At 39.5% G+C, this 25,659-nt stretch overlaps 2 protein-coding genes across 5 annotated transcripts in view; both read left to right on the forward strand.

Annotated features, from left to right (window-relative positions):
- Positions 1-15,560, forward strand: part of LOC117190088 — a 29,773-nt gene extending 14,213 nt beyond the window's left edge. For 2 of the 4 annotated variants that reach the window (XM_033395170.1, XM_033395169.1), the window contains exons 2-9: positions 887-1,000; positions 10,279-10,374; positions 12,025-12,210; positions 12,272-12,589; positions 12,650-12,847; positions 12,929-13,381; positions 14,924-15,050; positions 15,184-15,560. In XM_033395170.1, the coding sequence (XP_033251061.1) occupies positions 887-1,000; positions 10,279-10,374; positions 12,025-12,210; positions 12,272-12,589; positions 12,650-12,847; positions 12,929-13,381; positions 14,924-15,050; positions 15,184-15,287 (1,596 nt within the window). In that variant the 3' untranslated portion in view covers positions 15,288-15,560. Of the gene's footprint in view, positions 1-886; positions 1,001-10,278; positions 10,375-12,024; positions 12,211-12,271; positions 12,590-12,649; positions 12,848-12,928; positions 13,382-14,102; positions 14,222-14,923; positions 15,051-15,183 lie in introns of those variants that run through there. The other 2 variants (XM_033395172.1, XM_033395171.1) reach the window with 2 other exon arrangements.
- Positions 15,561-15,627: 67 nt separating this feature from the next.
- Positions 15,628-17,208, forward strand: LOC117190089 (guanine nucleotide exchange factor DBS-like). Its single transcript, XM_033395173.1, has 2 exons — positions 15,628-16,424; positions 16,558-17,208. The coding sequence occupies exons 1-2, from the start codon at positions 16,334-16,336 to the stop codon at positions 16,659-16,661; spliced, it is 195 nt and encodes a 64-aa protein (XP_033251064.1). The 5' UTR covers positions 15,628-16,333; the 3' UTR covers positions 16,662-17,208.
- The last annotated feature ends 8,451 nt before the right edge of the window (positions 17,209-25,659 follow it).

Raw genomic sequence — 25,659 nt, forward strand, 5'->3', positions numbered from 1 at the left:
TATGGCATATTTACATACAAACATATTTGTTGGCCTAGTGAAATGCCTTGCAATTGTAGTCCTTTAAATTGCTAGCGTAAAAAATTCACGGCATTGAATAATGGTAAGCTCGAAAGAAACGATCTAATATTCAGCTAAAGACACCAGACCCCAGGCTAGCTTCACAACATAGCACTGCCAAGAACTATTACAGTTATTTTCGAGATGCAGCTCTTTGACGTTGTTGGCATAACTATGACTGCCAACGAAACATAGCCACGAAAGCCAAACGAAAGTTGCTCCGGACATGCTAAGATGGCTAAACACAAAGAACCGTTTTCCCATCTAAATTAGCGATTGTAGTTTGAGAAGTTTGGAAGTCTACTTTCTGTTGAATTGGCAGAATTAGAGAGCTCTTGTTGTGTAAAGAATACAATAGCCTCGGGCCCTCTTTTTATATTTATGTTGGTCTGAGAATCGCGTGGCCGATTGCGATTAATGTTAACCGGTCAATCGTATGAAGGTTCAAATTTTTGTAACCTAGAAACATTGATCAATATCAACAGCTAAGTCGATAGACTCGTGCCCCCCGTGCTCTCAAAATTCAAGGGAAAGCGCTGTTTGTTAAGAATATGTATGTGACTAGTGTCAGTCATAGGGTTAAGATCATAATTTCCACAGGAAATAATAATAAATAATTGATAATTTAAACATATTTTTAGGATCTTTTCAAATGTTGTACAATTAAAGTCCATATTGTAGTGGGAACTGAAGTTCGATTATATTATATCGAACTGAAGTTCGATTATATTGTAGTTTTGTGTTTTTTAATTATGCCTGTCCAAGGTATTTCAAGTAATCTGTAATTTACGAACCACTTAGTATGCATTTCTTTGCTGATTTACAGACTGATGCAATCCATGATTTAAGGCCTACATCTATCGATGGTGCAACGGACTCTGGGATCTCGTTAACCAGCAACTCGAACCCAGACAGCGTCGAGCACGTACAAAATCAACAGGTTAGTAATTCAAACGAGGGGGAACGTTGTGAGCCGCGGCATGTATGTAAGTTATAAAATATATTTTATACGTAAACGCCGCTCGAATTAGCTCCCAATTTAATACATTAAATTGGAACCCAGGGAACACCACGGGGAGGCCATCACGATGCAATGGGGTCACTCTAGCCAAAATATAATCTTGGGGACCTACGAGTCGACATGAGCTGCTTTTAAAAGAATTTTTAAGATCCATATTCCCCAACAATTAAAAAAAGGATTCCAATCATTTATAAAAAATATCTAAACTAACAAGAATACCTATATACATACAAATTATTAATAATAAACCTATTTCAACCTAAACTTAATTAACAAAGTAATAAAACGGATAAAAATAAAAAGGTTTAACAAAGGTAAAGATTAAAGAATTAATATAATTAAGAATACGGCTAAATAATACAAAATATTAAATATTTACACTAATGCCAGATTACCAAAAAATCTAGTCTTCTGCCTCTCTAACATTAACTAAAATTCCACTATGATAACTATAGATAGTCTCAAAGGTGCGCGCGGTGGCCCTGCTATCGGAAATGTTTGAAAACGCCCAGTCAATATGCGTATCGCAATTGGTTGTGGACGAGTCCAAATCTAACAATGACCTACAATTCCTTTCTGAAAGGAATTCATAAATTTTCTTACAGCAGCCTGAAAGGGAACGAAGGCATAAATTAAAATCTCCTAACACTACGGAATTTCTATCTAAAAATGGATACCGTTGAAATAAGAACTCAAATTCTGCTTCGAACTTTCGCAACGGATACACAAGGCTTGTGCACTTCATTTGTTCTCAAAACCACGGCTAAATATATGATGACAGTCAATGTAGATACATCAGATGGTCTTGTTAACGTTCTGTAAATAACAATAAAGCCGACAGATTTGTACTTAAACAAAGCATACTCGAACACTGGAGATGCTAAGATCCCGGAATCCGCATAATATCGATTACTTTCAATAATACTACAATGATTCAAAAGTTCATTCCTAACGAATATTAGAATGCCTCTTTTCAATCTAGCTCCGCTGGCTACGGACCGGCAATCTAACCGCACTGCTGTGGAAAAGCCAGGAATATTATAAGCTTCATTTGAGTATGTGGAAGCCTCAACGAAGCACAAAATAGAAGATTTGAGCATTAGCTGATCAGAACAGACATCGATAAAATGGCAGTGCAAGCTTTCCGTATTATGGAGGAAAATATTTCATTCGGACGGATTGAGTAAACAATCGAAGTGGGTGTGAAGTAACTTAGCGGAACGCAAGTTCTCCATCTCTTTCGCGACAGGACAGTCCCGCTTGGGTCTCGAAGGAATGAGAGGTCCAACGATATAAAGTCCGTTCGCACTGGTGGCCCTACTACAAGCTACATACAATGCGTCTATTTGCATATTGGATGAAGTGTGGACGACCAATTTGCTGTATGTTGCTCCCTGACTCTTATGAATAGTTATAGCTTCTGCAGCTACAATCGGAAACTGTTTTCGGTCAATAGTAACTTGTTCGTTTTGATGGTATTGAAAACTTTTTGTAGTCTTCTGGGGTCCAAGAAGATTCGTTACTATGGCTGCGCTTTGACCGTGCGTTAACTCCTACGCTTTCCTCGAGAAAATGTATCCAAAGAAATTCGGGAGTATTGGATGAGCTGAGATCTATCTGCATTAAAACACCAGTGGCTCCGTTAACAAGACCATCTGATGTATCTACATTGACTGTCATCATATATTTAGCCGTGGTTTTGAGAACCAATGAAGTGCACAAGCCTTGTGTATTCGAAGTTTGGATGCTCTTAACAGAGTCCAGATATTTTGTTTTGATTTCTGGGTTAGTCTGAAGCTACTGAAGTATATTCTGCAGTCATAATCGATGATAGCTTCTCCTTATTGTACTTATCTGTCTCGCTATTGCTATAAAATAAGTGGATCGCATCTCTTGGAGCTTCACTGCCGTGAACTATTTGGTCCCTAAGCAACTGAATATCTTCTGACGTCATTACGGCCGATGCCATGTTATTTAGTGCGGTTGCAAAAGGTTGGTCATCTCGCTGTCGCATTATCTCTGTAAGTTCGAAAAACTTGAAGCAATCCCAGAGACTAGAGCCAACTATCGAACTGTATGGATTATGCGCTCCTGATGAGGATTTGAATATCCAACGATCACCTACTGGACATAACTGCCTTAGATCGCCAAACACGATAACAGAAATGCCACCGAAAGGACTCTCGGGCCTTGAAAATATTTGTTTTAGGCGCATATCCAAATATGAAAACATTTTTTCACCGACCATAGAAATTTCGTCAATTATAAGAATTTTAAGATCAATAAATCTTGAACGCAAGGTATTTAACAAATCTGGACCCAATTGTTTAAAAGCATGGTTGGATTGATTGAGAGGTAAAGAAAACATTGAGTGAAGTGTGGCACCTCCAATACCAAATGCAGCTTTTCCTGTGGGAGCACACAGCATAACTTTAACAGTTTCTGGGTTAGATCCTGGTCTACGATTAAACTCCTGGGAAATGGTCTAAAAAATTGTAGATATGGTTCTACTCTTGCCGACGCCTGCGCCACCACCTACAAACTCATAAAAAATTGCCTTATTTCTCACATTATGCAGAACATGGGTGAGATAGGTTTTTTGCTTCAAATTAAGCGATCTAATCAAATTAGCCTGGTCATTCAAGTTCAAAACATTTATCTGAGAACTTATTTCTGGAATCGCTAAAGCCCTAAACTCCTCAGCAATTCCCTCATCAACTACCTCTTCACCTTCCTCCCTATTCTCTTCGGCTTCCATGGCCCTCCTAATCGCGTCTTCCAAATCTCCTAATGCATTGAATTTTTGGAAATTTGAATTTACCAAATCCTGATGATTATTATAAAGATCCTCGCAATTTACGCTCACTAAATCTTTCTCTTCATCTCTCCACGGATAAAACAGCATAGCTAATGCTCTAAAATAGTTTGACCTATCTGTATTTATATTACACTTCATATATTTTAAAATGGACGGCTTAGTTCTTTCCCTAATAAAACCACTATTATCGCGGAGAGGGATAAAAACTTCTACTTGTGCCTCATTTTCTTCGTCCTCTTCATCATCTCTATTTTGGATAGTTCTTTTTCGCTTTTAGAAAATTCATAATTTGCTGCAAAATCGGCTAGACACAGGCCCTCAAGATCAGTTGGTCTTTGTTTATACCGCTCCAGCAATCCTTTGACGAATATGTCAGTGGACTCCTGATGCATATTTTGTAGGATGCTTGTGGATTTGAGCATTCGAACTCGTTTCTCTGGAGGGAAAGTATTTACTTGAACATATTTGTTGCTAGTTCCGGACAACGGAATGCCTAGACAACAATATACGGCTTCCTGAGCAGATATCTCAGTGCCAGAAATAAATTTGTGACCAATATGCTGTAGCTTTTCTCTTATCGTGTAATTGCCCCCTTGAACTTCTTTTGCCGCCTCACGCATAAGCTTTGAAATACCCCTTTGGGTTTTATTTATGTAATTTATTATATAGCTACAGCATGCATAAGGGTCCAAAATGTATTGAATATCCATATTGGCCCTTTGCATTGAAAGGATGTGTTTGTTATAAGCATTAACGCAAATCTCAGCAAATGACCTTTTTAGAAAAATGTGTGGTTTCTTTAAACCAGAAGAAATTGCATATTTGTAGTCCTCGTAATTGAGGCTCACTTGCTCGTGCGAAAGAAAGTTCTCAAATATGCTCAAGTGATCAATCATATCAGAGGATTGATCAGAATTCAGTAGGTCTTGAATTTTCTTAAAATTTCCTTGGTGAAAATCAAGGTTTGGAGTTTCCTCCGTCAGTGGACTCAATATCTCCGTTTGGGGCATTGGAGGGTATGGAATACCCAATCTACAAACTTTTTTTCCACTTTTATTGGCTTTTTTAAGACATGACATGTCCTTATGCCGATGCTTTTGGTATTCAACATACGGAGCTAATTCAGAGTCTGTGACATCTACTGTAATATGTTTGTTAATGAAGGCTATAACTGTTGATATTGACTCTGTACTGGTTAAGTCCACTGCTGGGGCATCTTTCAGCCAAAACATGCCGTGAATATGGGGGGAACCTCTTTGTTGGAATTCAACACGCCAATAATATTTGATGACGGAGGTTTCCCCGAAAATGCCCTCCCGATTCCTCATAACTTTTAAAATTTTACGATACCTATAATCGAAATACCTAGCACAAGTAACTGGATCTGCCCTGATGAGGCTCTTCGTTTTCGGTGTAGTGTAGATCATTGCTTCTTCTTCGCTAATGATCTCCCTATCTACGTTTTTTTTTAGCAAAACAAGCAACTCTGGCCACCGCGTTTCAGCAGCAGACAGAGTAATGAAAAAAGTCGGCAGGCCGAACTGACGAATCATGGCCATAACCTTCTTCTTTTCATCCTCCCAGTGAGCCGGAGACGATCGAATATCTCGAAGAACCCTATATCCCTCATCGTGGTTAATAAGACCCCCTATGAAACTCTCATTAAGAGCGTTAGCTGCCGTTACTGCACTGGAAGTGCTCCGCTTACGTAAGCAGATTGAAATATTATTTCGAATCTTAATGAGTTCTACCTTCTTGTAATTGAAAAATAGTTTGTCAGTTCTACAACCTCTCCTATCTACATTTCGAAGCTCTGATCTAACAATGGTTGTAAAACTTTGCGAAGATTGTCTTTTTACGCCTGCATAAATAGTGGGAAAGGATAACTCTTCCGAGTCAATGTCTAGAATCATGTCGAGAGGTCGTTGGCCTTGACCTGGTGCGATTTTGATAATCCTATCATCAAATGGTATGTTGTTTTCAAGCAGAGTTTCCTGACCTCCAGGGTTGAGCTCTTCGGCTTCTACTTCCTCGTCGGGATGGGCCGGCTCCGTATCTACATTCCTATCTCTATTCTGCATACTTTCTAAAAAGGCTGCGTCTGCTTGAGATGCTACGAAAGGAACAATTTCGGATGTGAAACCAGAGATCCATTGCTCGTTAACTACAACATTATGCTTTTTATACAAATCTGTGGTAACTAAATAACGAAGTGCTTCAAAAATTTTTGAAGGTCTAATGGTTTCAGCCATGAAAGCATGAAGATACTCTTTTCTGCGTTTGAGGTGGAGCTGAATTACCTGGGCTTCATGGAAAGCTCGTGGAAGCTCCTTCACGATATCGCTTACCGAAATAGGGACGTTTACCACTGCCCCTTTAATGGCAATTTGACCTCGCCCCCCAGGCAATATTGGCTTAATTATCATAAATGGAAGTCGAGGAGAAATCAGTCGTTCCTCTAATGGAGTAAGCCCCTTTAAGCAGTCGGGCAGCATGGGGAAATCTAATTCATTGAAGAAAAGCTTAGGCTTTATACGCTTCTTAATGTTGCTATGACATGTTCTGCAGAATTTTAATGTTGGGCAATCAGAAGGGAATTCTAAAAGGCTTTTAAGAGCGAAAATTTCACCACTAAAATCACTTTCTAAAAGGACGCGAGGAATCTTACAAATTTGTTTGGGGAACCACAGGCCTTTGGAAGAAATGCAAACCTGATCAGGACCCAGCTTTACATTCCTGTTATAAACTACTTTCAGAGCTTCTAGGCCACTAAGCCTGATTCTGGGTTCTATCTGCATTCGGGAGGCGTTTCTTAAATTTTGCTCAACTCTATTGCTGCTATCGCTCCTATATTAGCTAACTCTCTGAATAGCAGTTCTGGCAGCGTCAATTTCTAACTGTCGTGCTGCGGCACGAGCAGCTTGGCGTGCCAGAGTGTCTCGCGCTCGCGAGATACGCCTACGATCTACTAAGCTCCGTTCTTGGACCCTGCGAACTCTATCCTGCTCTTTATCTAACATGCGTCTCCTTTCATTATTTAAACGTATGCGTTGTCGCCTCTCTGTATTCCGTTCTTGCTCTCTTGTTCTATAGTCCAAGTCCTGTCTACGTCTGGACCGACGCACAGTATTGGCCACTTCCTCCTCATGTCTAATCTGTGCGTCTGTTCATCTAACTATATGTTCTCCTGTATTCTGTTCTTGCTCTCGTGCCCTATAGTCCGAGTCCTGTCTAATCTGTGCGTCTGTTCGCCTAACTATATGTTCTACAGTATTCTGCTCCTGCTCTCTTGTCCTATAGTCAGGGTCCTGTCTCCGTCTGGACCGACGCACAGTATCGGCCACTTGCTCCTCATGTCTAATCTGTGCGTCTGTTCTTCTAACTATATGTTCTCCTGTATTCTGTTCTTGCTCAATTCTACTCTTTCTTCTACATTCTCTACATGTTGGTTCCGTATACGTACGGACTGACGCACGGACACTTGTCGTTTATTCTGTTCATTTATGCCATCACTATTGCCTACTGCATTCTCTACCTGCTCATGAGGGACGGCTGCCTGCTCTTCCTGACCTACTCCTGAAACTTGCCAAGCAGTCACTTGATTTGGTCCCTCCGTCTCTAGCTCTTGGTTTCTAACTGGTTCAACGAACTCAGGGTCTGCATCTACTTATTACAAGTTCCCTATTTTCAATAAACTCGACATTTTCTAAATTTCCTAAATTTCTATCTCTATTTGATCTGTTTCTCAATTTGCGTCTCTGAGACTGCTGAGAAGCAGATAGCCTACGAGGCATGATAAAATGTATATAAAATATAATTAAATAACAAAAATAAGAAAATGTATATAGTAAATATATTATATACATATAATAATAATAATAATAATAATTATAATAATATATAATATAATACAACAATATATTATATTATATGTTATATCATACTATATTATTATATACAATAAAATAAATAATAATAATATAATTAATAAGGAAATATAATATAATATATATTTATATATATATATTATAAAACTATAATTATATATATTATATATAATTAATGTAAATTAACTTGTAACTTCCCAAAGCGTCAGCAATCGGTGGCAGCGACGTCCGTCCTCAGCCGCTATGCAGGCAGCGACGTCCGGCCTCAGCCTCCAGTGACGCCAGCAGAGGCACCGAAAAGCGCGCGAAGCAACGACGAAAGTTAGCAACTGTTATTAGTTTCTAACTAACGATCGGCGCAGAAAAACTAAAAACTATTTAATAAGTTAAAAGCTAAACTAGTTTGAATGGGTTTAATTCTGAATCGGTAATCGGAAAGTCTCTATCGCTCTGCCTGGCTCGATATCAACTGGTCCCACCGAAATACAGCCTATTGAGATTTCGCGGTCTTTTTACGAGTGAGTCACTCAAGAAAGAGAGAACGGAGTCAAAGCATGCGGAAAGAGACTTACAAGGTGAATGCACGAATAAGGTGGCGTGTGATAATCGCCGAAAGACTGCAAGTGTGGTGATGACCTCATCTTGTTTATAAAGACACTTGCATCCATATGTAAATGTGTAAGGATGTGAACAGACAGTTGAGAGAACTCTTTTCTGAGTGGGGCAGAGAAGCATGCGGAACAAACGGACAATTCAATTCATTTTTTCCAAATAGACATACTAGGTGAATTCACCAATAAGGTGCCGTATGATAATCGCTGAAAGAGAGCATCTGTGGTGATGACGTCACCTTGTTAGACATTTGCAGCTTTTGTATGTATGGACATTTGCTCTATTGAGAGAACACTTGTCTGTGTAGGACAGAGAACTGAGAGAATAACTCAAATAACGCAAAAAAATGGAGCGGCTTTTTTCTCAGTTCTTCCATACGCATATTTGGAGTGAAAACATTTTCGTGTCCCCCTCCCTTACTGTAACGGTTAACAAATTGTTTACCAATGCCTGGGCCTGGGTGATGCTCTCTCCCTCTTTTTGGCTTGCGGAAAGAGTGACAGAGCCCCTGGTGTTTAGATTTCGCGGTTTTTTTACAGACAATTCTCATTCTTTCTATAGGCATTTATATCAGTTTCACACTTGCATTCGCTGGTCCCCCTTCCACTCCCTAACCATAACGGCTCATTCAAACAGCTGCATATACACATACTATATAATGTTAATTTATTTATTTATTTATTTACATATTTATGTTCATTGCTCTTGCTCTTCCTCTTTGGACAAGTGATATTGCTGGGCATGCTGTGTGTCTCTCTCTTTTTAGTCTCTTTGTAGGCAAAGGGACAGATTGATTTGTTAATGTGGGAGGGGGTGATTGAACTGAGACATGGACAAGCAGACACCGTGGTGCGCTTGTTTTTTGGATAAAGGGGTATTGGTCAGAATGTTGAGCGTAAAACAAAGAAAAAGACATCGCCTGCCAGCAGTTACTGTAGGGCTTGCATTGCCGGGGGTTGTTTTTATTTTTTTCAGGGCAGAGAGATAGAGAGAGAGGGAGATAGAGAGGGCGAACGCATAGCTGCGTAGCCACTGCCAATCGTTTTGCTCCTTTTGGCTTTAAAAATGATCCGATCTGATCCAGATTCAGCAATCTCATAGATACGGTCATTCTCTATGATTGTGCCTTTTTAGTTTTCTCGTATCTTCAAAATTGTGGATGCCACAGATTTTCGTCCTTTGTGGGGGTGGAAAGAGGTAGGACGAAATTTGCTCTAGCCTTAATAGTCTCTGAGATTTGTGGACGCCCCAGATTTTCGTCCTTTGCGGGGGCGGAAGGGGGTGGGCGCAATTTTGACACGAAACGGAGAGAGCGAGAGAGAATGAAATTGTTTGCTTGATTCTGGCTATAATAATTATACGATCTGGTTCAGATTTTGCACTCTAGAAGATATAGTCATCCTATACGTTTCTGCGTTTTTGGTTTTATCGTATCTTTACAAATGTGGATGCCACAGATTTTCGTCCTTTGTGGGGGCGGAAGTGGGCGGGGCGAAGTTTTGAAATATTTTTGTAGCAGTGACATATCACAGAAGTCTGGGTGCAAAACATCGTTGCTCTAGCTCTTATGGTCTTTGAGCACTAGGCGCTAATAGGGACGGACAGACGGACGGACGGACAGACAGACATGGCTCAATCGACTCGGCTTTTGATGCTGATCAAGAATATATATACTTTATGGGTTCGGAAACGATTCCTTCTGGACGTTACACACATCCATTTTCACCACAAATCTAATATACCCCTATACTCTTCGAGTACCGGGTATAAATAGACAAATTGAAAATGCACTCATATTGAGCCTCAAGACAGACCAAAGAAGCAGTGTTGTTTATTTTAGCTCACATTCATAATAATTGAATTTCATTGTTGTATTTTAGGACGTGGAGGCCCGACGCCTAAAACGTGGTCATGTTCTAACGGAGCTTTTAGAGACGGAACGCATCTACGTAACCGAAATGAGCTCGATTCTTAAGGTATTTTTAATTTAATTTTTCGTAGGTATAAACTGCAAATATTGTATGCCTACAAAAAGTCGTTTGATTAAAACAAATTTTAGATGAACGAGGCGGTTCTCCGCTGGCCACACGTGCAACCAACCGTAAAACTCCAAGATTTAATTCCTAATGTTTCTAGCTCAAAAGTGGTCAGCGAACTGGAGCCGAAACGGAATCGTTTAAAGGCCCACTATCATAAGGCCCGGCCATGCATGAATGCTTGTGGTTGTAATTAGTGCATTAAGTTCATAATGCTTATCATCTTCAAGAACATCTACTGCACACGTACCAATGCGGTACTGCAGTCCAGTCATTCTGTGTTTAGCTCTTGTACGCGACGGTAGATCTCTTCGAACTCTAAGCTCTGCTCAAATCTAGAAGCAAATATAAATATGCGATATGGCGGATATGATCTTAATAAAGCATCAAAGCCAAAGTCTTCCATTCAGTTGCGACGGGTACAAAATGCAGCAAACAATATTGTCAGTCGCTTCAATTTTAAATTAGGGAGCTCCATGAGCAGGCAACTTAGCTTTTCGATGGGAGATTCGAAAATTCCTCGTCCCTCTCCTCTTTCGTTTCAAGGCTACCTTTTTGAGTCTCACCCGTCTAATGGCTCCCTCTGCTATCGTCCTAGCGATTTTCGGTCCCACTTTGCCCCAACTATTGTTGGGAATGACGGAAGCTACGTTTTCGGCATGAATTTTTGCAATTTCGCCACGCGGAACGTACTAAATGGAAAATCTACTATTAGCATCTTTAACAAACTACAAAAATGCGAGGATATGCCATTTTCCGACAGAGATAAGGAAATGGGTCCTGATACTTGTGGACTAACACCAAGCAATAGCCTTCGACGTTTAAAAGACGAACGTCGCACCGTTTTCAAGGAGCTAATTGAGTTGTCCAGTTGTGACGAATCGCTGGAATACCGACTGGTCAAGGACTATTTAGAGTCAAACACTTATTCTGAAATTGAAAACGATACTGAGTTCAGAGAGTATCTTCAACGTAAAAATTATTCTGACATAGTGGCCTATCTCGAAGATAGTGAACAAAAAAGTTTTCTATCCGTATCCTCGTCAGTGGCACGTGCACAGAGCTCGCTCAGCTTGTTGAACAACGAAAAAGTGTTGTCCACTCCTAAGGCCCTGGTAGCACCTAACCACGTGCCTCCGATCGACAGTCACATTTGCCACAAATGTCGACTTAACCTGGAACAAAACCACTTTGGTCCCCTGGAGAATAGCTCAATTTCACAGGATGAAAAGAGAAGAAAGAAACAATCAAACGTACGCAAAGACTACGACGAGATACTTAAATTTTGTCATGAATTTTTTCAAGAAAGCTTCTTGAAAAACGATGCTGGCACACTTCCCAAGATACGCCATTCTCAATATAAGCCAGCTAAGTATGAGCGGGTTCTTAACGATTTTGTGTCAGCGCAAGGCTTTGGTACCGTTGCACAGTATGTGGAACAAAAATTTGGACAGTTCATCAAGGAAAGCAACGAGTGTTCTGTTTTCAATAATATTGAATTTTTTGATGTAATTCACTTTATTATTTGTACTTGAACTGCCTTGATGTTTTTTGAAAATCCCAGTTTTATCTTGTTATGCATTTTTTCAGGGCTATTATGATCGGATAAAATCAGAAGATCTTTTGCATCTTGCCCCCCCGAGTCTAAATGGGAAGGAGGATATCTTGTTTGGCAACCTACACGAACTCTACACCTTTCACAACGATGTCTTTCTTAAAGACCTGGAAAACTGTATATCAACCACTGAGCTTGTGGCGCTTTGCTTTGTTCAACGGGTAAGTGTTGTCAAGTGTATATATATCTCCCTAAAACTTAAGTACTCTTCAATTTCTTTAGCGAGATACTTTTTACCGGCTGTATTCATTTTATTGTCAAAACATCCCAAGATCAGAGCGGTTGCGCGAAACCCTTGTGGACACGCACCTATTTCTACAAGAGTGTCAAATGCAACTGGGTCATAAGCTCCCGCTAGCGGCGTATTTGCTAAAGCCAGTACAAAGGATCACCAAGTACCAACTTCTTCTGAAAGATTTGCTCCGCTTCAGCGACAGTGGCAGCTGCACCAAGGAACTTCAGAAGGCGCTAGATTGCATGTTGATCGTACTGAAGAGCGTCAACGACTCCATGCATCAAGTAGCTATAACTGGTTTTCCGGTAATTAACTTCGTTCAGTAGATTTTCTTTCCCTAATGTTCTCTTTTTTAATTTTTACAGACCGATCTATCCCAACAGGGCGAACTACTTCTTCAGGATTCTTTCCAGGTTTGGACAGAATCAAAAAAGGACATTCGTCTTCGCATCAAGCCCCAGCAGCGTCACATATTTCTTTACCAAAAATCCATGTTGTTCTGTAAACAAACCTCAAAGTCTGGTCATAACAAAAGCACCTACCAGTTCAAACACCACGTAAAGGTGAGTCTCATTGAAATTATCCAAATCGGCGAACCAAATTATATCTTAAGTGGTACATACCCACTTACTTAACATTTTCAGATGTCTCAAATCGGGTTGACTGAATCTGTTCGGGGCGATACCAAACGTTTTGAAGTTTGGCTTCAGGGTCGACAGGAGGTACATACTCTGCAGGCACCGACGGTCGATTTAAAGAACAAGTGGGTGGCAGAGATCAAACGTGTTTTACTCAACCAGCTAGAGGAATTAAAAGGCGAAAAAATTAAGCAGTACAGCCTTAACCACCGTGGCTTCAGGCATACAACTTCTTGGGACACCCCTAACATTATTCTTGCGAACACGATAAGCTGTGACGCCACTTCAGAGTCTTCCAACCGAAACTCAAACTGCAGCAGCGACGATAACGCTGGAGCTACTTTCGTCAACTCTCTTAGCTGCGCTGCTGACAAAGAGCAGCAGGAAGTTTGTGGATGGAGCTCCGACTGCTCGAATAGCGAGGACGAATTGTCTTTGGTCGAAGATAATAGCACCCCGGTGAGTGGACCTAATTCTTTTAGTTATTAAAAAAAAATACACAAAATACCCAAATCCCCATGCTCACAATTCTAGAATTCAATAGTTCTAAAAAAAAAAATCAAGAAAATCTAATTCGACGCGCAGTAAAAGTTTTCTTTCTCTATTTTGCGCAAATAATTATATTATATTATATATAAATATATATTATATTATATTTGGTAATGAAATATCCAAACACTTTTTGTTATTCGACCAATCTTTGTAATCGAAACTTACCAAACCCTAAAAATAATTGACCCACTTAGGAATGACGACAATGTTTCATTGACAAACGTTAATTCTATGAGATTTGATTCGATCAACTCGGCCTGTCACTTTGATCAAAAATATACATACATAGTATGAATATTCGTCTTGTGTGGGTTATAATATTATTAGTTTTAGCGACCTAAGAAACATCTCTTGCTATTCGTTCGTATCTAACATACCACAAGAACATATGTACATAATTTCAAAGAGAAATTAAATGATAATTTCATCGTGATCGCTTACATTTTGTTTGAATTAAATTTAATTATATGACTTACAATATACAATGACTTATATTTTCTTCATTCAATTCGATATTTATGGGTTGTTTCTTTATTTTCATGAACAAACCACAAAATATTTAATAAAAACCAAAAATTGTGCTCGTAAACTGCACAATATATGAAATATTTCATTGGGTCTTACACAGTGGGTGACGAAACATAGAGATGATCCACCAATTCGGGCCTCAGTTACAGGAAACAGCAAATCAAATTCAGTTTTCTATGTTTCATTCGATCAATAAATTGTAACTATACTATATAAAAAGCCAAATAATAATCGAAATTTGACATCAAATATGCGTAACTGATAAGATAAAGATGCTAGAAATTGTATGAATGGACAGCTAGAACTTACATCGTAGCCATAAGCGTTAAATTTATCAAATGTAGTATATGTAGTATAGTAAAACTTACTCTGTATAATCATTTATTCAATGCTCATCGCAAATGCGCAGGTCTTTAACAGCAATAACCAAATTAAACGAAAAAACCGAAATCGGTTAATAGCTTTTCTGGCTTAAACTGGCTCTAACCGCTTTTACTAAAAAAGATACATATTTATTTCCTGAGTTTTAATCAGTTGTGCACGCGAAATTTTTTATATTATCATGATTTTAGTTAGGCTTGATTTGATAGTCCTTGAAAAATTATTACATTTAATAAGCGTATTTTCCAACTTCCTGGCACTACACTGCTCAGTACAGTCTCAATGGAAATTTCAAGATAATGCTTATGAAGAAACCCAGGAAAAAGTTTATATCTTATTGAAGAATTTTTGGTTTGTTAGAATCGTTTGTAGCGCCATGTACCATGTACCTAAAATTACAAATGTACATATAAATAGTTTTAGAGCTACTACACATTTCTTTAATACTTACATTTTTCTTATCGGAATGAATAACGATTTCAACATATTATTTCTTGCATAAGATATATATACTAACACTTTGTGTGAATTTTAATACAGGGCAGTAAATTCATTGCCCTGGCTGACTATACTGCTATGGGACACTCGGAAGTTTCGATGCGTGAAGGTGAAACTGTCGAGCTGCTTAAGGTGGGCTGTGCCGGATGGTGGTATGTTCGAATCTTAGGTAAATGTTCAAATTTAATGCATGTACCAACCAAATTCATAATACCTAATTTATTTACTTATTTTAAAAATTTTTATAAATATTTATTGCAAATTTAGAAATAATCATAATATCCATGTTGGATCATTCACAGATGCCAATTCAGAAGGCTGGACCCCAGCCGCGTATCTGGAATCAATCAATCGAAAATCTTCACGATCATCGAGTCGCAATCAGGAGCGAATAAATTTTGGATAATTTAATATTCCTTTCTACTAGCACAATGCTTTTTAGTCGTTTTGCTTTAGCCAAAACCAGATTCATCGTGTTCTATAGATGCAAGAATTTTTGTTTCCGAGGCACGTAACAAATTTTTGTAGTTATACGAGAACACAGCTAATCTCATTTTACCAATATAACAGAACCTTCCAATATTTTGGTGCCGCCTATTTATTATTTTCGTTAAATATAACAGGACGAGTATACATATTTACATATATAAATATTTATATCTGTTCAAAATCCCTGCGGGTAAACGCAAAAATTGTAACTATACTATATAAAAAGCCAAATAATAATCGAAATTTGACATCAAATATGCGTAACTGATAAGATAAAGATGCTAGAAATTGTATGAATGGACAGCTAGAACTTACATCGTAGCCATAAGCGTTAAATTTATCAAATGTAGTATATGTAGTATAGTAAAACTTACTCTGTATAATCATTTATTCAATGCTCATCGCAAATGCGCAGGTCTTTAACAGCAATAACCAAATTAAACGAAAAAACCGAAATCGGTTAATAGCTTTTCTGGCTTAAACTGGCTCTAACCGCTTTTACTAAAAAAGATACATATTTATTTCCTGAGTTTTAATCAGTTGTGCACGCGAAATTTTTTATATTATCATGATTTTAGTTAGGCTTGATTTGATAGTCCTTGAAAAATTATTACATTTAATAAGCGTATTTTCCAACTTCCTGGCACTACACTGCTCAGTACAGTCTCAATGGAAATTTCAAGATAATGCTTATGAAGAAACCCAGGAAAAAGTTTATATCTTATTGAAGAATTTTTGGTTTGTTAGAATCGTTTGTAGCGCCATGTACCATGTACCTAAAATTACAAATGTACATATAAATAGTTTTAGAGCTACTACACATTTCTTGAATACTTACATTTTTCTTATCGGAATGAATAACGATTTCAACATATTATTTCCTGCATAAGATATATATACTAACACTTTGTGTGAATTTTAATACAGGGCAGTAAATTCATTGCCCTGGCTGACTATACTGCTATGGGACACTCGGAAGTTTCGATGCGTGAAGGTGAAACTGTCGAGCTGCTTAAGGTGGGCTGTGCCGGATGGTGGTATGTTCGAATCTTAGGTAAATGTTCAAATTTAATGCATGTACCAACCAAATTCATAATACCTAATTTATTTACTTATTTTAAAAATTGTTATAAATATTTATTGCAAATTTAGAAATAATCATAATATCCATGTTGGATCATTCACAGATGCCAATTCAGAAGGCTGGACCCCAGCCGCGTATCTGGAATCAATCAATCGAAAATCTTCACGATCATCGAGTCGCAATCAGGAGCGAATAAATTTTGGATAATTTTATATTCCTTTCTACTAGCACAATGCTTTTTAGTCGTTTTGCTTTAGCCAAAACCAGATTCATCGTGTTCTATAGATGCAAGAATTTTTGTTTCCGAGGCACGTAACATTTTTGTAGTTATACGAGAACACAGCTAATCTCATTTTACCAATATAACAGAACCTTCCAATATTTTGGTGCCGCCTATTTATTATTTTCGTTAAATATAACAGGACGAGTATACATATTTACATATATAAATATTTATATCTGTTCAAAATCACTGCGGGTAAACGGACAAGCTTAAAATGATTTTGCTTGAGCCAATTCGAATAGGATAAGTTTTTGCTCTCTAGTTTGTAGACATCTATTTAAGCAGTAGAAACCAATATAAGAACTAGCTTAAGTAAATACATAAATATTTCTAAACTTTGCGGACTATTGAAATTATTGTTGATATAAAAACATATTCGTATTGCAATTAAAAAATATTCTCCTATGTAATGGATTCTATTATATTTTAGCTTAAAACTAACATAATATGTCATTGTTAATAAATCGAATCATGCAAAAAATAAAAATTATTTTATTATCTTTTGTTCTAACTGCCAGACGTACTGTGTGAATTGCAAAATGAATACTACTTCTTGTCATTGACTTTTCAAAGGTGAGCTGAAAACAACCTTTTAGTTCTGTAAAGTTAATAAATGCATCGATCAATACGTTCTGTACACTTTTACTAGCAGTTTTCGAGATATTAAGGTTTAAAGCGTGGTAATCAGACCGAGAAAATATTCTAGGTATGTATTAGTATTTATAATTTACGAAGAGGAAGTAGATTAGTGTTCAATACTCGTATAGTGTGATTTAGGGAATTATAGTCTCAACATTTAATGTTGATTCATGCAAGGAACCAAACCTATCTGCAGTGTCGAGCACGTGTGGATACATGTTTATCACTTTCCAGTTTTCAGTGATTTTTATACCCGATACTCAAAATGAGTAAAAGTGGATGTGTGTAACGTCCAGAAGGAATCGTTTCTGACCCCATAAAGTATATATATTCTTGATCAGCATCAATAGCCGAGTCGATTGAGCCCTGTCTGTCTGTCCGTCCCCTTCAGCGCCTAGTGCTCAAAGACTATAAGAGCTAGAGCAACGATGTTTTGGATCCAGACTTCTGTGATATGTCACTGCTACCAATATATTTCAAAACTTCGCCCCGCCCACTTCCGCCCCCACAAAGGACGAAAATCTGTGGCATCCACAATTTTAAAGATATGAGAAAACCAAAAGCGTAGAATTGTAGAGAATGACCATATCTTTAAGACTGCGGAATCTGAATTGGATCGTATCAGCCAGCATTATATATATATATTATAGCCAGCATTAAGAAAACAATTTCATTTTTTCTCGCCCTGTCTCTCTCTAACACACACGTAGCATAGGCGGCTTTGCTTAGAGTAAAACATTAGCGCCTAGATCTCAGAGACTACAAAAGCTAGAGCAACCAAATTTGGTATCCACACTCCTAATATATCGGACCGAGACGATTGTTTCAAAATTTCGCCACACCCCCTTCCGCCCACACAAAGGACGAAAATCTGTTGCATCCACAATATTGCACATTCGAGAAAACTAAAAACGCAGAATCATAGATAATGACCATATCTATCAGATTGCTGAATCTGGATCAGATCAGATCATTTTTATAGCCAATAGGAACAAATCAATTTGCAGTGGCTACGCAGCGCCCGACGTCACGCTCAGACTGATTTTCTGTCTCTCTCGCACGCACTCTTTGTCGTGTCGTTTATTATTAGCGGCGTCTGCCGGAGGAGAGCCATACTGACTTAGTATCGGGTATAACCGTAGAGTTGCGGTGTCCGCAGCAACTCACAACGTTCCCCCTCGTTTTTTCATAGATTCTTCAATTTAGTGAGAAAGACAAAAAACAATAATTTAAATTTAAAGAGATGGCCCGTGGCCCGTGTGAAACCAGCAGAAGGCTGTTACGCGCGGATCCCAGGCAAAACGCAGCCCTCCTCCCACCCAACCGACCGAGGGGCGCTGCCGCATGACGCACGGTGCGTGGTCGAACCGAATTCGAGGAAAATTAGCACTAAACTTACTAAGAAACTAAAAATCAAAATACAAATACCACTACAGTTACTAATTAATAGAAAGGTGTGTAAGGATTAGTAATTTAATAAGAGGAAGAGAATTAGTGGTGGATATAATATGGTAGAGGGAATTATAATCCGAGCATAAGTCCCTAAACGGTTCATGCAAGGAATAATTCGATCTACAAACTGGAAGGAACAACGGTATAAAATTTCTAGTCAGTCTAATAGGAATCGTGAAGTTTATGCGGCACAACAGATCAGGGCTGTCTATGTCCCCCCTGATCAAGTTGTGCATAAATATCACACCAAGCATTTTTCTACGGTTAACTAATGATGGGAGGTTTACTAATAGTAGTCTACTAGAGTAAGATGGGAGTCTTACACCCGCATTCCAGTTAAGGCCCCGCAGAGCAAAGAGTAAAAAGTTTTTCTGTACTGATTCTATACGATCCTGGTGTACTTTGTACTGAGGGCACCATACACAGGAGCCGTATTCTAAGATCGGACGAACAAGCGAGGTATAGAGAGTCTTTGTTATATAGGGGTCGTCAAATTCCTTTGACCACCTCTTTATAAACCCAAGCACGCCCATGCCCTTATTTACCATGGTAGAAATGTGTCCGGAAAACTTTAACTTGGGGTCTAACATAACACCCAGATCATCCACCAGGGTAATTCTCTCAAGAGAACCACCAAGTAGGGCATAGGGAGCCAACAAAGGGCTAGAACGATGAAATGAACTTTGCATTTCGAGGCATTAAGGTGTAACAAGTTTGCGCAACACCATGACTGAAAGTTATTGAGATCGGATTGCAAGCGAGAATGAAATGAAATGTCCTTGTACTGGACACAGAGTTTAACATCATCCGCATACGTAAGTACTCGAGAGTATGTTAATACTGAAGGCAAGTCATTAATAAAGAGTGTGAAGAGTAAGGGGCCTAGATGGCTGCCCTGTGGTACTCCCGAAGAAACCTTTACTGGTAAAGAGAGGGAGTTTTTGAAGAAGACTCTTTGAGACCTGGAACAAAGATAGCTAGAAATCCATCTCAGGATACCTTCTCAAACATTTTAGGAATAGCGGATAACTTTGCTATACCTCTATAATTTTTTGCATCAGACTTGCTACCTTTTTTATGGAGAGGAATTCTGAGATATACGTTTTATAGTGAGATCTAACAGAAGTGCGGATACCAAATTTGGTTACTCTAGCCTTAATAGTCTCTGAGATTTGTGGATGCCCCAGATTTTCGTCTTTTGGGGGGCGGTAGGGGGTGTGGCGAAATTTGGACACGAAACGGTCAATGTTCGATATCACAGGAGTGTGGATACCAAATTTGGTTGCTCTGGCTCTTATAGGTTCTGAGATCCTTGAACTCATATTTTGCAATTGGCAAAACCGACCATGAAACCTGTGTGTTAGAGAGAGACAGAGCGAGAAAGAATGAAATTGTTTTCTTGATTCTGGCTATAATAATTATACGATCTGATTGAGATTTTACGATCTAGAACATATAGTCATCCTTTACGGTTATGCGTTTTTGGTTTTATCGTATCTTAAAAAATGTAGATGCCACAGATTTTCGTCCTTTGTGGGGGCGGAAGTGGGCGGGGCAAAGTTTTGAAATATTTCTGTAGCAGTGACATATCACAGAAGTCTGGATCCAAAGCATCGTTGCTCTAGATCTTATAGTCTTTGAGCACTAGACGCTGAAGGGGACGGACAGACGGACGGACGGACGGACAGACGGTCAGGCGGACAGACGGACAGACGGACAGACAGACAGGGCTCAATCGACTCGGCTATTGATGCTGATCCAGAATATATATACTTTATGGGGTCGGAAACGATTCCTTCTGGACGTTACACACATCCACTTTTACCACAAATCTAATATGCCCCAATACTCATTTTGAGTATCGGGTATAACAAAAGGAAAAAATGCGGAGCGCAAAACAAAAACGCGTCTGATCACTACGAAAGAGAACGAACGAAAAAAAAAGTGTTCAAAAAAAGTCCATGTATCCACTTTTGTACGTTTCAAATTTTTGTACTTTTATCACATTCCGAATAAGTTTTGGCATACTCTCGACTAATCAGAAAAGCTCATCCAATCCCTTTGGTGCAGACTCGTACTTTTCCAATGTTTTTTAGGCAGAGCTCATCGATTTTCAATGGGACTTAGATCTGGGCTATTGAGTCATTGGATTAAGTGAAAACTAGAATTATTGGGACGATTTTTCACGAATTTAGCCGTGTGCGTTGGGTTACCGTCTTGCTAGAAAGTGATCTCGGATATGGGGTAGACACACTTTTCTATAAAAATTGACAAATTGGTTCCCAAAATATGAAGATAATATTCTTTTTTTTATTATTCCTTCGAATATAACCAATTGGAAAAGGATATCTTTGAATTGAAACTATTGTTTTTTTTTCTTTCTCACTAAATTAAAGAATCTATGAAAAACGAAGGGGAACGTGGTGAGCTGCTGCGGACGCCGCAACTCTACATTTATACCCGATACTTAGTCAGTATGGCTCTCCTCCGGCAGACGCCGCTATTATTGAACGACACGATAAAGAGTGCGTGCGAGAGAGACAGAAAATCAGTCTAAGCGTGACGTCGGGCGCTGCGTAGCCACTGCAAATTGATTTGTTCCTTTTGGTTATAAAAATGATCTGATCTGATCCAGATTCAGCAATCTGATAGATATGGTCATTATCTATGATTGTGCGTTTTTAGTTTTCTCGAAACGCAATATTGTGGATGCAACAGATTTTCGTCCTATGTGGGGGCGGCAGGGGGTGGGGCGAAATTCTGAGATATACGTTTTATAGTGAGCCTCTAGCCTTAATAGTCTCTGAGATTTGTGGATGCCCCAGATTTTCGTCCTTTGCATGGGCGGAAGGGGGTGTGGCGAAATTTTGACACAGAACGGTCAAGGTCCGATATCACAGGAGTGTGGATACCAAATTTGGTTGCTCTGGCTCTTATAGGTTCTGAGATCCTTGAACTCATATTTTGCAATTGGCAAAACCGACCATGGAACCTGTGTGTTAGAGAGAGACAGAGCGAGAAAGAATGAAATTGTTTTCTTGATTCTGGCTATAATAATTATACGATCTGATTCAGATTTTACGATCTAGAACATATAGTCATCCTCTACGGTTCTGCGTTTTGGACAGACGGACGGACGGACAGACGGACGGACAGACGGACAGACAGACATGGCTCAATCGACTCGGCTATTGATGCTGATCAAGAATATATATACTTTATGGGGTCGGAAACGATTCCTTTTGGACGTTACACACATCCACTTTTACCACAAATCTAATATACCCCAATACTCATTTTAAGTATCGGGTATAAAAACTGAATGAAGTCAGACATGATAGACAGTTTCAAGTAGGTGACACAGTCCTTGTAAAAGCAAACAAACGATTAGGAAACAAGCTGACACCTTTGTACACCGAAAATAAAATCGAGGCAGACTTGGGGACAACGCTCCTAATAAAAGGAAGGGTTGTCCACAAGGACAATTTAAGATAGACATCAGTTCATAACGAGTTAATATTCCTCTTTACTTTTCAATATACAACAATAGTAAATGATACAGAAGAGTTAAGAAACCAATTCCCACAATCGCAAATGAGACATTACTTTAAAGAAACAGAATAATAATTTCAGAATTAAAAGCATTAATGTTATCAGTTACACTTGCAGAGATAGGAATTGTTAACCCTTCTATATTAGACTCTCACGATTTGAGAAGAATTATTAATGAACACTCTACGAATTTAACTATTATTGATTTAATAGACGTAGCTAAAATCAAAGTTTTATTAAATAATGAATTCTTTCCTAAGCCTTACTTATTTTGTAAAAAAAAATATTCTGTAAGATTAATCTGTAATCACCCTGTTCAGCACAACGGCATCATAATTAACTTCGCCGAAGACGGAAAAATAGCCGACGGTGGTTATTCCATGTTATAGCTATCGGAAACTGGAAACTATCGGAAGTAAAAAACTTCCCTACACAACTTGTGCGCAGCAACTATGTACATTCCGGTGTCATCGCGCACTGTTGAACTCGGCCCAGCCATCTCGAACCTGTAACACGCATCGATGATGGCATAATCATCATTAACGACATAATGGCTACAATCGATAAGCAGGTGTGACCTCCTTACCTTTGACGACGAGATAAAGGTAAACAATAATAAAAATCTCAAGAACTACGTGAGGAAGTCTCCAGGACCAGCAGTATCCACACTCCTCGACATAACAAGCCATGAAGACGATCCGAGCTTGCCGTACTTACAAAAGATAAGTATGGAAAACTTACGACACATCGACCAACTGTAAACAGGACTCGTAAAAAACCGATATTATCTGGATTGTCAGCAATCGCTTTATGCTTCTCTGTTATGCCTCATCGAAACTCTACCAAACGGCTCCGAGAAACAGTTTCCAACGTGACCTCCAAGTGCTAATTGACGGCTTAAAGAAATCCGAGGACGTCTTCCACTTAAGTGAAGGGGGAGTTAACACAATCGATCGAAGAAACATAGCGAGCGCAGGATCGGCTGTCATGCAGGGGATGTTGGGTATGGCGCGTACCTAAAATTGTTTGCGGAAGGAAAAAATTAACATATTTCAAGACGTTCGCTGATAGTTTTAATCAAAAAGACATTTTCCGAAGCTTCTGGGGGCGCCTCACACGCCTACGAAGACGGCGCGAAGAAATTCCCAAAGCTTCATCAATTAAGTCGAAAAACCTGGAATTTACTGCATGGCGTTCCGGAATAACTCTTAAAACGGCTCTTGGAACTCCATCTGGACCCTGAGAAGCATGGCAAGCATAGGAAAGACAAGGATGGCCACGGAGAAGGCGACGGGAGTTAAAATTCGCATGGAAACGCTGAAAAAAAGGGAAGGAGAAGCCAAATCCGCCATGCGGGTAGGAGTAAAGATGGCGGCAAAAACGGCTCCGCAGCTTTTGGCTTCTAAACTGCTGTGCAAGAAACCAAACTTGCCGACGAACGTGTCGACAAACATGTCCACGAACACGACAACAAGCATGACATCAAACATTTCTATGACGAAAGAGAGAGAGAAGACTGACGCGGTTTGTGTTGCTTCCGTGAGTACGAAAAACGGAAGTAACCGCAAAATCATCGTTAACAAGTATTATGAGGGGCATAAAGGCCCATACATCATTGTTTGTATCGACAAAATGAGTGCGAATAATGCCAGAATTGCTATAAACCAGTTTGATATATCCGATCTGCTGCTGAAACAGGGCATTAGCGATATCGAGGAGGTTGCTAGAATGGGCTATGGCAGGTGCAAGATTGTGTGCGGGTCGGCGGAGTGTGCAAACGGGCTAGTGGAAAACAGTGTTTTCGCTGCTCAAGGGTACTCAACCCGAATCTTTAGGCACTTCGCCCAAAAAGCAGGGTTAATTTTTGGGATCCCCGGGCACTACTCGGAGGAACAGCTAGCGGAGCTTGTAACCTCGGATATCCCAATTGAGGAGATAGTTCGGATTACGCGAAGGGATAGAGCATCGGGGGAACGTGTACCTACTGTCAGGGTGAAACTCTGGTTCAGAGGAGAGCAGTTACCAACCAAAATCAATTTTCTATATTCTAAAGTAGAAGTGAAACCTTTTGTTCAGCTTATTCAATGTTTCAGGTGTTTTAGGTTTGGCCATCTGGCGCAACATTGCAAGAGTGGAGCGAAGTGTTTCAAATACGGACAAGATCACAGCAAAGATATTATCTGCTCAGGGCTGGTCTGTGCTAACTGCAAGGGGGAACATGCTGCCACCCACCCGCAGTGTGAGGCCAGGAAAAAAGCGTACGCAATTCCCCCGACTTCCCCCCCGACTTCCACGACTTCCCCCAACCTAAGGGATCAAGGGGAATTTCCTAGACCCAGTTGGCAATCTAACCGCTCCCCTGAATTCTTAAATAACAGCTTAGAGTCCGCCAGGGAAATTCATTCTGTCACCTCTTTCGCGGAAGTGACCAAATCCAATAGGGGTGCCGCCCGGAACGCAGAGGCGGCCAAGGCAGCAGCCAACATGGCAGAGTGGAAGAACTCAATAAACTCAGACTGCGTCCAAATGAGCGAGAAATTTGTTAGATCTTCATCCGTGGCATCTTCTCTGGCCCAGGATAAGCTAAACGCACTAGGAGCCAAACTCACAGCGTTCCTGATTGATCCAAACAACATCATTAAAAGGGATTCTTTAGCGAATAAATTTATTAAGGAAATTAGAGAATTTGTCAATGCTTCCAACGCAGAACTAGATAGGCGTCAGATTGCCCAAGGGATGGCAGTTGGTTCTCAAAACATCCAACAATGAAGATTCTTCAGCTAAATATTCAAAGTCTGACACACAACAACAACAAACAGCTCCTCTCAATGTTCCTAGACAAGAACGCAATAGATATTGCCATCCTCTCAAAGATTTGGGTGCTGAACAACGCGGACTGCAGCATTTTAGACTATAACTTTTTCTGCAGGCCCAGAGTGGACGGCTACGGCGGGGTTGGCATCTACGTCAGGAAAAACATTCAATTCAGCATTTTAAAAATAGAGAACGACTTGGAAATTTTAGGAATAAAAACATTAAACCTCAAGAGCAATTTCAATATTTTTAGCATATATGCTCCGCCATCAACAACAGTTTCACAGTTTAAATCGGGCACAAAAAAGTTTTTCGAATTCGCGGCTTCGATTGACATACCCTCAATAGTGGGCGGGGACTTCAACGCTAGGTCTTCTATCTGGGTAAGTCCGATCTGTGATCGCAAGGGTCGCAGCATTGAGAATTCCACCCGGGAGGCCGGATTTATCTGCCTAAACGACGGTT

The sequence above is a fragment of the Drosophila miranda genome (assembly GCF_003369915.1).
Source record: "Drosophila miranda strain MSH22 chromosome Y unlocalized genomic scaffold, D.miranda_PacBio2.1 Contig_Y1_pilon, whole genome shotgun sequence".
Lineage (NCBI taxonomy): Eukaryota > Metazoa > Arthropoda > Insecta > Diptera > Drosophilidae > Drosophila > Drosophila miranda.